General features: G+C 43.2%; 1 protein-coding gene across 7 annotated transcripts in view; it reads left to right on the forward strand.

Moving 5' to 3' along the window:
- The window catches only part of LOC140426192 (MAP kinase-interacting serine/threonine-protein kinase 1-like), a 144,443-nt gene that overhangs the window by 42,992 nt on the left and 89,353 nt on the right, over nucleotides 1-12,098 (forward strand). For 6 of the 7 annotated variants that reach the window (XM_072510663.1, XM_072510667.1, XM_072510665.1 and 3 more), the window contains 2 exons: nucleotides 479-580; nucleotides 11,837-11,934. In XM_072510663.1, coding sequence (XP_072366764.1) covers nucleotides 479-580; nucleotides 11,837-11,934 — 200 coding nt within the window. The remainder of the gene's footprint in view (nucleotides 1-478; nucleotides 581-11,836; nucleotides 11,935-12,098) is intronic. The other variant, XM_072510666.1, reaches the window with a different exon arrangement.

A 12,098-nucleotide genomic window follows, 5' to 3' on the forward strand; every position in this document is an offset into this window, starting at 1 on the left:
AAATTGGATGATTAGAGGAGGTGTTGTGTGAGTGTTCTTAATAGCAAATGATGGAACAAAAAATGTCCATCGAAGCCAACCTTTCCGAGAAACATAGTACAATTTGTACTCTTGCATGTCATCTATGATATACTTAAGAGTATATGGAGGTATAACTAATGGAAGATAAAGCGTTTGATAACACATTTTGCCCTGAGCCTCAAGAAAAATCGATTGTCAGTCATCTGTGACTTCCTAATTTCCATAAATTATATTTCCATGTTACTGTAGAACGTTCTGGGTTTTTATGTCTGATATCCCTCCATCTCTTCTGTTGGTGGCATTTATTACCTTCCCAGCAGTTTGTGGGGTGAGGGGGCAGAGTTGGTGGTTGGAGGGGCTGACCAAAGAGGAAATTCATTGCACTCGATTAATCATTTAAACAATAAATGTGCTGCATGTGCATTTACAAGTGTTTCTTTGTTTGGGATCCTGACAGAAATTATGTCCAGCCAGCCAGTCAATATTATTGATAGTGGCAAGCGCAACAAAAAAAAGAGAAGAACCAGGGCTACGGACAGCTTTACCGGGAGGTTTGAAGGTCGGTGACTTTATTTTGGTGACTTCTGATAGTTGTTGGTGTGGGAAGCTTAACCTACAGCATTTCCTTTAAGATCATGTTACAAACCACTTCCCTGTGTGATATTCGGTCACTGAGAATCCCTGTATGACGTGTCATACTCTGTTGTAACTCGCCACCTGAAATAATCCATTTGCTGAATTGCAGATGCAACTTTGTGAAACAGTGTTGAAAAAGATCTAAGGTCTAACATTGGCAAAACTATCAACTGGATCCAAATCTAACCGTAGACTCTCAATGTTTAAACCATGCTGAAAAAGAGACCAATTATTCAGACAGAAAAAGATAAATACACTGAGTAATTGATAGTCACTCCATTTGTGGAATACGGAAATTAAAACTTCACACTGGTAGCTAATGTCATGTTAAAAACTGTAAATATATTTATAACACGTAGTAATTTCTAGGGCATACGAAGATCATAAGTTCATCCGATCAATCCTCCCAAGACTCCAAATAGGATTCTCGAGGGAACAGTCAATCCTAAGCACTCATTTACCCAGTCCTTATCTGTAACATTTTCTGTACCATCATTTCTAATGATCGCCTCTTCCATAATTTTTATCCATGATGTGGAGATGCCGGCGTTGGACTGGGGTGAGCACAGTAAGAGTCTTACAACACCAGGTTAAAGTCCAACAGGTTTGTTTCGATGTCACTAGCTTTCAGAAAGCTGCTCCTTCCTCAGGTGAATCTTATTATAAAAAGTTGTCTACATTTCTTATTCTCCTTTGACACTCTTAACTAAAATGTTTTATTCTTTAACAAAGGAGAAAATGCTAAAAAAAATCTCAGCAGGTCTGGCAGCATCTTAGGGAGAGAAAAGAGCTAACATTTCGAGTCCGATGACCCTTTGTCAAAGCTATAAGACAAAGAAAGTGGGAAATATTTATGGAGTGAGAATGAAAGATGAGTCATAGCCACAGAAACCCAGGGAAACGGGGTGCTAATAGCCACAGAAACCACGGAGAAAGAGTGCTAATGGCAGTCTCCAGAGAGAACAAAAGGTGTGAAAGGCCAAACAGCAGAGAAACTAATATCAGAGGGTAAACTGTGACAAATGTAGATGTGGGGGAGGGGAAGGGGGTAGAAAGGGTAAGGAAGGGTGGATAAGATGGGGGGGGGGGGGTTAAATATATAAAAGAAAGACGAGAGAGAAAGAAATGGTAAAAAACAGTTGAAATGAAATGGGATGAAAACAAATGGTTCGAGGTGGGGTAGAGTTAATCATCTGAAGTCATTGCATTCGATGTTGAGACCGGAAGGCTGCAGTGTGATTAACCAGAAGATTGAGATGTTGTTCCTCCAGTTTGCGTTGAGCTTCACTGGAACATTGCAGCAGGCAAGGACAGACATGTGGGCATGGGAGCAGGGTCTTGTGTTAAAATGGCAAGCAACGGGAAGGTCAGGGTCTTGAATGCAATCACCCAGTCTGCGATTTGTCTCTCCGATATAGAGGAGACCACATTGGGAGCAGCGAATGCAATAGACCAGATTGAAAGAGGTGCAAGTGAAACGCTGCTTACCTGACATGAGTGTTTTGGGCCTGGGATGTTAAGCATGGAAGAGGTAAAGGGGCAGGTGTTACACCTTCTGCGATTGCATGGGAAGATGTGATGGGGGAGGAGTTGGGTATGGTAGAAGAGTGGACTAGATTATCTCGGAGGGAATGGTCTCTGCGGACTGCTGACAGAGTGAGTGAAGGGAAGGTGTGTTTGGTGGTGGCATCACGCTGAAGTTGGCGAAAATGGCGAGGATTATGCTTTGCATACAGAGGTTGATGGGGGTTCACATCCCTCCTACTTTAGCCTTCAGCCTTGGACTGTCTTCAATAACTTTACAATATGGAGACGAAAAAAAGCACCATTCTCCAAATTGTGCCTCACCCAGGTCTGATGATACTATAGTATCACCTTCTCTGACTTGGTCACATTCCTAACTATATACCTCAATAGTTCACATCATCAACATCCCCCAACCTCATTCTTGCTCTGGTACCTCGACACTTCACTATATGCCGTCACCTCTCTGCGCATTGACTTAGTCAATCTCTTTCGATAGCATTCGCTCAACTGTGTTCAATTCAATACCATCTTTAATGCTTTGAACAGCATTTTATTCTATAAATTATTTATCAAAGTGGTAAACAGCTGTCCTAATGCTAGCCCCCGTTGTACTCTGCTTGCAACTGGTTTCCACTGTTAGCTGTAATATTGTTTACCTTTCAGCTATACCACAATCCTTCCCAATTCTTGTCTCTTCTCTCAGTAAAGTGCACTTTGAACAGTCTGTTTTTGAAATACCAAATACCTCCTGAAATCCAATTAGATAATTCCACCATCTCACCCTCGTGTATTAGATTTGTAAACTTAAAGAGATCCAATCCTGCAGCTCTGTACCCATGTTAACATTCTCTAAGCAGATCTTTCCCTTCCAGATAGTTTCCTCTTCTCCCATCAAGGTGTTGAATATTTCCCCACAGGGAAGGCTTCTAGGTGTTGCATTCCTTGCATCCCCACTCTCCCTAAAAATAGATAAGGAATGCACATGGCAACATTCCAGTTGTAGCTGATCTAATGAATTTTGAAAGACCTATAATTACCGTGGGCAAACTTCACGACCAAGTGCCATTTGATTAAAACGTTAGAGCACTGGAGTTTTTGTATTATCTTATGCTTCCAAAACTTTTTACTATTTATTATAATATTTGTTTAAAAAAAAGGTAAATACTAAAGGTCAACAGCTTTTCCCCCCCTCTTTCTTTCTCTTGCATGCTCCCCTCAAATTGTCTTTCTCCCCCCCCCCCCCCCCCATAGTACAACAGACCCACAATAAAATTTCATACTTCTAACATTTCCCTCAGACACACCTCCTGACTGCTGCTAGTAAAACAACCCAATGTACAAAGAACAATACAGCACAGGAACAGGCCTTTCGGCCCTCCAAGTCTGCACCGGTCATGATACCAACCTTTGCCAAGCCCTCAACACTTCCTTGTGCCGTATCCCTCTATACCCATCCTACCCATGCCTTTTGAATGCCGTTAATGTATCTGCTTCCCCAACCTCTCCTGGCAATGCGTTCCAGGCACTCACCACCCTCAAAGTAAAAAGCTGCCGCGCACATCTCTAAACGTTGCCCCACGGACCTTAAACCTATGACCCCTGTTGACTGACCCCTCCACCCTGGGAAAGAGTGCCTCCCCATCCACTCTATCCATGCCCCTCATAATCTTGTAGACCTCTATCAGGTCACCCCTCAACCTCCGTCTTTTTAATGAAAACAGTCCGAGTCTATTTGCCCTCTCCACATAGTTAACACCCTCCACACCAGTACGTCTGCACCCTTGCTCTACTTAGAGCATGTTGTTTTTTTATATATGTCCATTATATATATATATTTCATATTCCATCTTGTACTTCAACAGTTTCAGATGTTCTGATGAAAGATTGTTGACATAAAATGTGAACTGTTTTTACTTTCCACAAATGGTACCTGCCCATGCTGAGTTTACCATCAATTTGTTTTTAATTCAGATTTCTAGCATTCACAGTATTTTGCTTTCCTTGTTTATGATATTTCACTGCTCAGATTTATAATTCATTGCATCCTGTTCCTTCTCTGTACAGTTCAGAGTTTTATGTGGCCATTCTTTTTCCCTTATACTGTCTATCTATGAGTCTTTAATTTGAAATAAACTGGCTCTCTAATGTAAAAACATTTCCTTTAATTATTTCCTTATTTTATCTCCACATTCTTGTCTTAAACAGTTATTCACTCCTTCACCTATTTTCTCCTAATTTCAACTTAAACATTCACAACTTCCTGATCTCTGGACCACAAACGTTCCCTTACTTAACTCATCTTCCTTCCTCATTGCAAATCCAATGTTGCCCCCATCCCATTGGTTTCTTTCCCTAATTAAGAAAAGTTTCTCAAAATACTTGATCATAAGCTTCTTGCTGAGGCTTTGGTACTTTCTTTATGATATCCCACAGAACTATATGATGACTAGTAAAAACAAACCCTGTTTTAGTTTTTCTCTCTTTCTCCTGGGCTTGGTTAAAGTCTCCCTTTGCTATTTCTTATTTCCTTTCCTTTTGCAATTATATAAATTTGCCCTGACATTGTGAGATCCCATGGTTTCTATTTCAGTCCTTACTGAACTGGACCGAGCCACTGCAGATTTGTTTCTCACTTATTTTATCCAGTTTTCATTATCTCTGACTGTTTATTGGCTCACTATTTATCACTGCTTCTAGCTCATTCATTATATTTCTTACAGTTCTTGCATTTATGTAAGTACCTCTTGGACTATTCCTTGCTCTCTTGTGAGGCGTGTCCGCATCCATGCTAATTGGTCTACGTTATTATCTTCCCTACATGCCTCCCTAGCTTACTTGTCTTATTGCCTGAGATCCATTGCGCCAATAATATGAATCTCTCTCTTCATGTCCATTGTGGAACAAATCATTGACCTGCTTCCTATGACTCCCTTGCTAATAGGCCCAGCAAGTGGTATAGGGAGTAACTAATGAATATGTGAATAATGTAATAGTGATCTATTAACAATTAGATTTTTATTTATCTAGCTCAAGTAGGCAAAATAAAAAAGAATAATGAAAGTAATCTGGAACTTTATATAATAGCCTTTTAATGGAGTATTTTTCTTATGGAGTATTTTTCTTATAATACTCCCTTCAGGATTTTAAATATACTCTTGGCTAATGGCTGTATGTTTAACTTAATTTCTCAAAGGATTTTTCAGCTTCCAAGGTTGTGTTATATCATGACTTTGAATATTATGTCTCAAATTTTAAAAAGTTATGGTTACTTAGTTGCAAATGAACCAGCCTAAAGTTGGTGCATATTTCAAAATAGTGTCAATATTCCTTCAAACTGTTACCAGGGAGATCGCAACAAAAAAGAAACCTTGCAATATTATGTCAGATCAGGTCATGGGCACCATTTTGGTTTCTGTGGTGCTCAAACTCTCTACAATGACTGAGGTTTAAAGAGGAAACTACAACAAAACAAATTGGCCGGACACAGAGTGACACAATCCTCGGTGGATTGCGACTCCGCTAAATGTTTTCCATGTCTTAAAATAAGAACTAGGAGCTGGAGTAGGCCATCTGGCCCTTCGAGCCTGGTCTGCCATTCAATGAGATCATGGCTGATCTTTTGTGGACTCAGCTCCACTTTCCGGCCCGAACACCATAACCCTTAATCCCTTTATTCTTCAAAAAACTATCTGTCTTTATCTTAAAAACATTTAATGAAGGAGCCTCAACTGCTTCACTGGGCAAAGAATTCCATAGATTCACAACACTTTGGGTGACGAAGTTCCTCCTAAGCTCAGTCTTAAATCTACTTCCCCTTTATTTTGAGACTATGCCCCTAGTTCTGCTTTCACCCGCCCGTGGAAACAACCTGCCCGCATCTATCCTATCTATTCCCTTCATAATTTTATATGTTTCTATAAGATCCCCCTGCATTCTTCTAAATTCCAACGAGTACAGTCCCAGTCTACTCAACCTCTCCTCGTAATCCAACCCCTTCAGCTCTGGGATTAACCTAGTCAATCTCCTCTGCACACCCTCCAGCACCAGTACGTCCTTTCTCAGGTAAGGAGACCAAAACTGATCACACTACTCCAGGTGTGGCCTCACTAACACCTTCTACAATTGCAGCATAACCTCCCTAGTCTTAAACTCCATCCCCCTAGCAATGAAAGACAAAATTCCATTTGCCTTCTTAATCACCTGTTGCACCTGTAAACCAACTTTTTGCGACTCATGCAGTAGCACACCCAGGTCTCTCTGCACAGCAGCATGTTTTAATATTTTATCATTTAAATAATAATCCCTTTTGCTGTTATCCCTACCAAAATGGATAACCTCACATTTGTCAACATTGTATTCCATCTGCCAGACCCTAGCCCATTCACTTAACCTATCCTTTGCAGGCTTCCGGTATCCTCTGTACCTTTTGCTTTTAACTCATCTTAGTGTCGTCTGCAAACCTGGACACATTGCACTTGGTCCCCCAACTCCAAACCATCTATGTAAATTGTGAACAATTGTGGGCCCAACACTAATCTCTGAGGGACACCACTAGCTACTGATTGCCAACCAGAGAAACATGCATTAATCCCCACTCTTTTGCTTTCTATTAATTAACCAATCCTCTATCCATGCTACTACTTTTCCCTTAATGCCATGCATCTTTATCTTATGCAGCAACCTTTTGTGTGGCATTTTGTCAAAAGCTTTCTGGAAATCCAGATATACCACATCCATTGGCTCCCCGTTATCTACCGCACTGGTAATGTCCTCAAAAAATTCCACTAAATTAGTTAGGCACGACCTGCCCTTTATGAACCCATGCTGCGTCTGCCCAATGGGACAATTTCCATCCAGATGCCTTTTGATGCTGCTCCACATTTCTTGCTGGGTCTTCTGAACCCAGTTTCTCCAGAAATGCAGACTTCAGCATCATAGAATCCCTACAGTGTAGAAGGAGGCCATTCTGCCCATCGACTCTGCACCAACCCTCCGAAAGAGCATCCTACCTAGGACCAATCCCCTGTATGCCGTAACCCCACCTAACCTTTGGCTATTTGGGGCATTTTAGCGTGGCCAATCCACAACCTGTACACCTTTGGACTGAATGAGGAACCGGAGCACCCGCAGGAAACCCATGCAGACACAGGGAGAATGTACAAACACCATACAGATAGTTACCCAAGGTTGGAATTTAACCCAGGTCCCTGATGCTGTGAGGCAACAGTGGTAATCACTGTGCCACCGTGCTGCCCCTGTGGCACCGTGCTGTATGTTGGAGAGTTACAGCGCAGCACTTCAGTGTCAGGGGGAAGTCAAGATACGCCTCCTTTTTACAGCACTAGCTGCAGTATGGTAAGTTTAAATGTCAGTGTGAATATTTGTGTGGGTAGGAGGGTGAGGTGGCTGGTGTTTGGGGTTGTAGGGCCGCGAGCAGGCGTGAGGTTGGAGACTGGTTAGGTCACTTGGGGGCGGACGTGTTAGTAGAGTCAGGTTGGGGTGCCGGTGTTGGGGGTGGGGGGGTGGCATCAGGTGGTAATTAGGAGGGAGGGGGGGTCAGTGTCAGTGATTGAGCGAGGGTGGAGGGGTAGAAGAGAGGTCAGTTTTGTAGTTACCCAGGAATTAGACTAGGATTTTTCTGACTAGCATTTCCTGGGTAATTATTCAGTTAAGTGCTACGGACCCGTCAAATCTCCGACTCTAGCTCGGAGTCAGAGACATTCATTAAGGATCCCATCGAGCAGGGGAATTGTCCGTCAGAAGTTGAAACTTCCTAGGCAGTTCCCACGGAAGTCAGATCATCAGGACCTCTATGGGGTGCGGGGTCCAACGTGCATCTTGGGTTGTATGTCCAGTCTTCGATGATCCAGAAGCACTCTTCTTCAGTTTTTCTAAGACCTCGGACTTTTCTGGACCTCCATTCTACCATACCTACATTTATGGTTACCCTGTGAACCACAGTTTATAATTTTTCCCTTTCCCAATGTCGAATCATATTCTCCCCTTCAGTTCCATTCTGAACTCTGGCACCTCGGAAGCAGTGTACCATTCTAGCCTCTTGGTCATGCTTGCATCAGATGATTTTATCAATTCACCTTACTATAGAGTCCCCTAAAGCTAGAATGTTGTCTTTAAACTACCTATTTTTTGACCCCCCTTCAGACCAACTACTTGCTGTCTTGGGCCACTTTGTCATCTATATCCACGGTAGTTCCGTTCTTTTTTACCACCAGTCTAAAAATGCGTTGAACAACTTTCACAGGTCCCCACTATTTTTGTCCATTTTTATATATGTAAACAAGAATTTGAGACAAGAGGCGAGATTCTCCGATCACCCCGCCGGGTCGGGGAATCGCCGGGGGCTGGCTTGAATCCCGCCCCCGCCGGTTGCCGAATTCTCAACCACCGGATATCCGGCGGGGGCGGGAATCGTGCCGTCCCGGTTGGCGGCCCGGATGGGCTGAAGTCCCGCTGCTAAAATGCCTGTCCCGCCGGCGTAGATTCAACCACCTACCTTTCTGGCGGGACAAGGCGGCGCGGGTGGGCTCCGGGGTCCTGGGGGGGGGCGCGGGGCGATCTGGCCCCGGTGGGTGCCCCCACGGTGGCCTGGCCCGCGATCGGGGCCCACCGGTCCTCGGGTGGACCTGTGCCGTGGGGGCACTCTTTTCCTTCCGCCTTCGCCATGGTCTCCACCATGGCGGAGGCGGAAGAGACTCCCTCCACTGCGCATACGCGGGAATGCCGTCAGCGGCCACTGACGCTCCCGCGCATGCGCCGCCCGGAGATGTCATTTCCACGCCAGCTGGCGGGGCACCAAAGGTCTTTTCCGCCAGCTGGCGGGGCGGAAATTAGTCCGGCCTAGCCCCTTAAGGTTGGAGCTCGGCCCCCAAAGATGCGGAGCATTCCGCACCTTTGGGGCGGCGCGATGCCCGACTGATTTGCGCCGTTTTGGGCGCATGTCGGTGGACATCGCGCCGTTTCCGGTGAATTTCGCCCAAGGTTTCAGAAATGTTCGATTGCCTTTATTGACTTTATTTAGCCGATATTTTTACTCATTTTCCTAAACATTCCCACTTTTTAAAAAATCAAACATTGAGAAAAAAAAAAGTTAGAAAATCAGTAAGTCAATATTAAGCTGAGCATGCAGATACAGATAAAAACTATCCAATTCTTGAGGTATTGGCCTCTCCTCAGTTGTTCTCTCGTACGCTTTTCTCAGTAGTTAGGGAATGTGGAATTTGGGTAGGAGGTATGGACATCAAAACTCATGCTGGTTCACAAAGCACCGAGCATGACAAAAGGTAAATTGAAATTATTTGATCAATTCTCAATAAAACCATTTATTTATCCTCAATATACAAGATGTTATTTTTGTCACTTTATTTAACGTCTGCCAAATGTAACAATATAAAACTGACCCTGGAGCAATGAATTTTCATTGCAAAAAGGTGGAGAGAAAAGTAAAATGGTGAACATTTGGGTGAGTATATGGCAGCAACCCAGTCTTTGGTTTCAGATAACCAATGAATTATGATACAAGATCAGGAGATAAATGCAGCTGATGAGTAAGGCTATTTGACCCATCTAGTGCATCTGCTTAAAAATAATTCAGTTTTTCCATCCTCCATTTTGGTGTTCGCTGCATTCCAGGAATCTTTACTTGTATCCTAATGGGAAATCTGTTTAAACAATGTAAGAACCTACACAGACTGTTCTGTTAGCAGAGTTTAACTTATGTACTGTTTCAAGTTTACCTTTCTTATCTTGTCAACTTGTGAGTTTCAAGACTACAAAACTCAGTTTTTCCAGGTTTTATTCATAACTCTATCCTCTGATACCATGAATTGGCTTCTTAAATTTGTGCCACCTTCTTGATTGCATTTCTTGAACTGAATGACCAAAATTGGATGCAGTACTCTGAGCTGAGCACAACACAGAACATTTTTCACATCATGTTCAATGATTTGCACTCTACAAATTTACCTGTGCGATTCATAATGCTGCATGCTTTTTGAATAGCTGCTCTGCTGGCATAAACACATCTCTAATTGGCAAGGAAGTTGGATCATGTGCCTTCCTTTTTCTAGTTCTGACAAAGGTTTAACTGTGAAAACATTAGCCTCTCTTCTCAGATGTTGATGGGCCTGCAGTGCTCTCCCAGAACTTTTAATATTTCATGTTTCCCTGATCAGGCACTCTGAGCACGTAAACTGTCTCCCTCAGCTCCATTCTCCAGGCTGTTGCTCACTCTTGTTGCTTGCTGATTTATTTTACTTTATTCTCTCAGCTTTGGGATGACACTTACCCTTGCTCACTGTGGAACTGAAAGGGGAATAAATAAATAACAGAACTGGCCATATGAGCACTGTGGCTGCAGAGGCTAGGAATCCTGCAGGGAGTAACTCATCTTCTGACTTCCCGAAGCCTGTCCATCATCTACAAAGCACAAGTCAAGAGTGTGATACAATACTCTCCACTTGTCTGGATGAGTGCAGCTCCAACAACACTCAAGAAGCCCAACACCATCCAGGACAAAGCAGCCCACCTGACTGGCAACCCTTCAACATATTTTCACTCCCTCCGCCACTGATGCACAGTATCTGCAGTGTGTACAACCTACAATATGCACTGCAGGTACTCACCAAGGCTCCTTAAGCAGCACCTTCCAAACCCATGACTGCTACCATCTGGAAGAACAAGGGCAGCAAACGCATGGGAACTCCACCACCTGGAAGTTCCCCTCCAAGTCACTCACCATACTGACTTGGAAATATGTCACTGTTCTTTCACTGTCACTGGATCAAAATCCAGGAGCTAACAGCACTTGGGTTGTACGTACACCATATGGACTGCAGCAGTTTAAGAAGGCAGCTCACCACCATTTTCTAAGGCCAATTGGGGATAGGCAATAAATGCTGGTCTAGTCTGTAACAATTGCATCACATAAACAAATAAAATATAAATGACACCAATATGGGGTGAGGGCCAAAGAGGATGCCTGTACCTCAGTCATCAGCAACATTTTATAGAAAATAGCTTTCCATTTTGATAATTGTGTTTCCAGTGCATTTTAATGTTTATTACTGCTGTTGCACCTAAGAAAATCCAGGGATCAGAGAAAGCTACTTGGCCTCTCAAATTTCTAAAAGTTTTGACTAGCCAGTGACTGCAATTCCTGAATGTTTTGACTGTTATTGTAAGCTATTCTTTTCCTATACAATTATTTATGATTGGTTAAGTTTTAGCCTCATTTTGATCAGTTCAATATGACTTTCCATGGTAATGTTATGTTAAATGTACTGACAATATTGGGACGACATGGTGGCGCAGTTGTTAGCACTGCTGCCTCACAGGAATCCGGGTTCAATTTTGGCCTTGGGTGACTGTGTGGAGTTTGCAGTTTCTCCCCATGTCTGTGTGGGTTTCCGTCGGGTGCTCCGGTATCTTCCCACAGTCCAAATTGTGCAGGCTAGATGGATTAGCCATGTTAAATAGCCCCTTAGTGTCCAAAAGGTTAGGTTGGGGGATCTTTCGCAGGGTCGGTGCAGACTCGATGGGCCGAATAGTGGTCTTACGCATTGTAGGGATTCTATGTGATTCACTGTGATGATTCTGAAGTCATTCTTTAGGAAATCATTTATTGCATTGGCAGATTTGTACAAGCTGACTGATGAACAACTAGGAGAAGGAGCCTACGCCAAGGTCCAAAGCTGTGTCAATTTGCACAGTGGCAAAGAATGTGCTGTAAAGGTAAGGAGCAGTAATGATATCGCTGCTACTGATGCATCACAAGCAATGGAGAATGTGACTCCTAAAGATTGTCAGAGTTCCATACTCCTGTCAATGTTGGAGTTATATCTATGCTTTAGTCTCAGTTGTTTGTAAGTTTTTTGTAGTGGCACAATTCACGATTC

The sequence above is a fragment of the Scyliorhinus torazame genome, chromosome 7 (genome assembly GCF_047496885.1).
Source record: "Scyliorhinus torazame isolate Kashiwa2021f chromosome 7, sScyTor2.1, whole genome shotgun sequence".
Taxonomy (NCBI): Eukaryota; Metazoa; Chordata; class Chondrichthyes; order Carcharhiniformes; family Scyliorhinidae; genus Scyliorhinus; species Scyliorhinus torazame.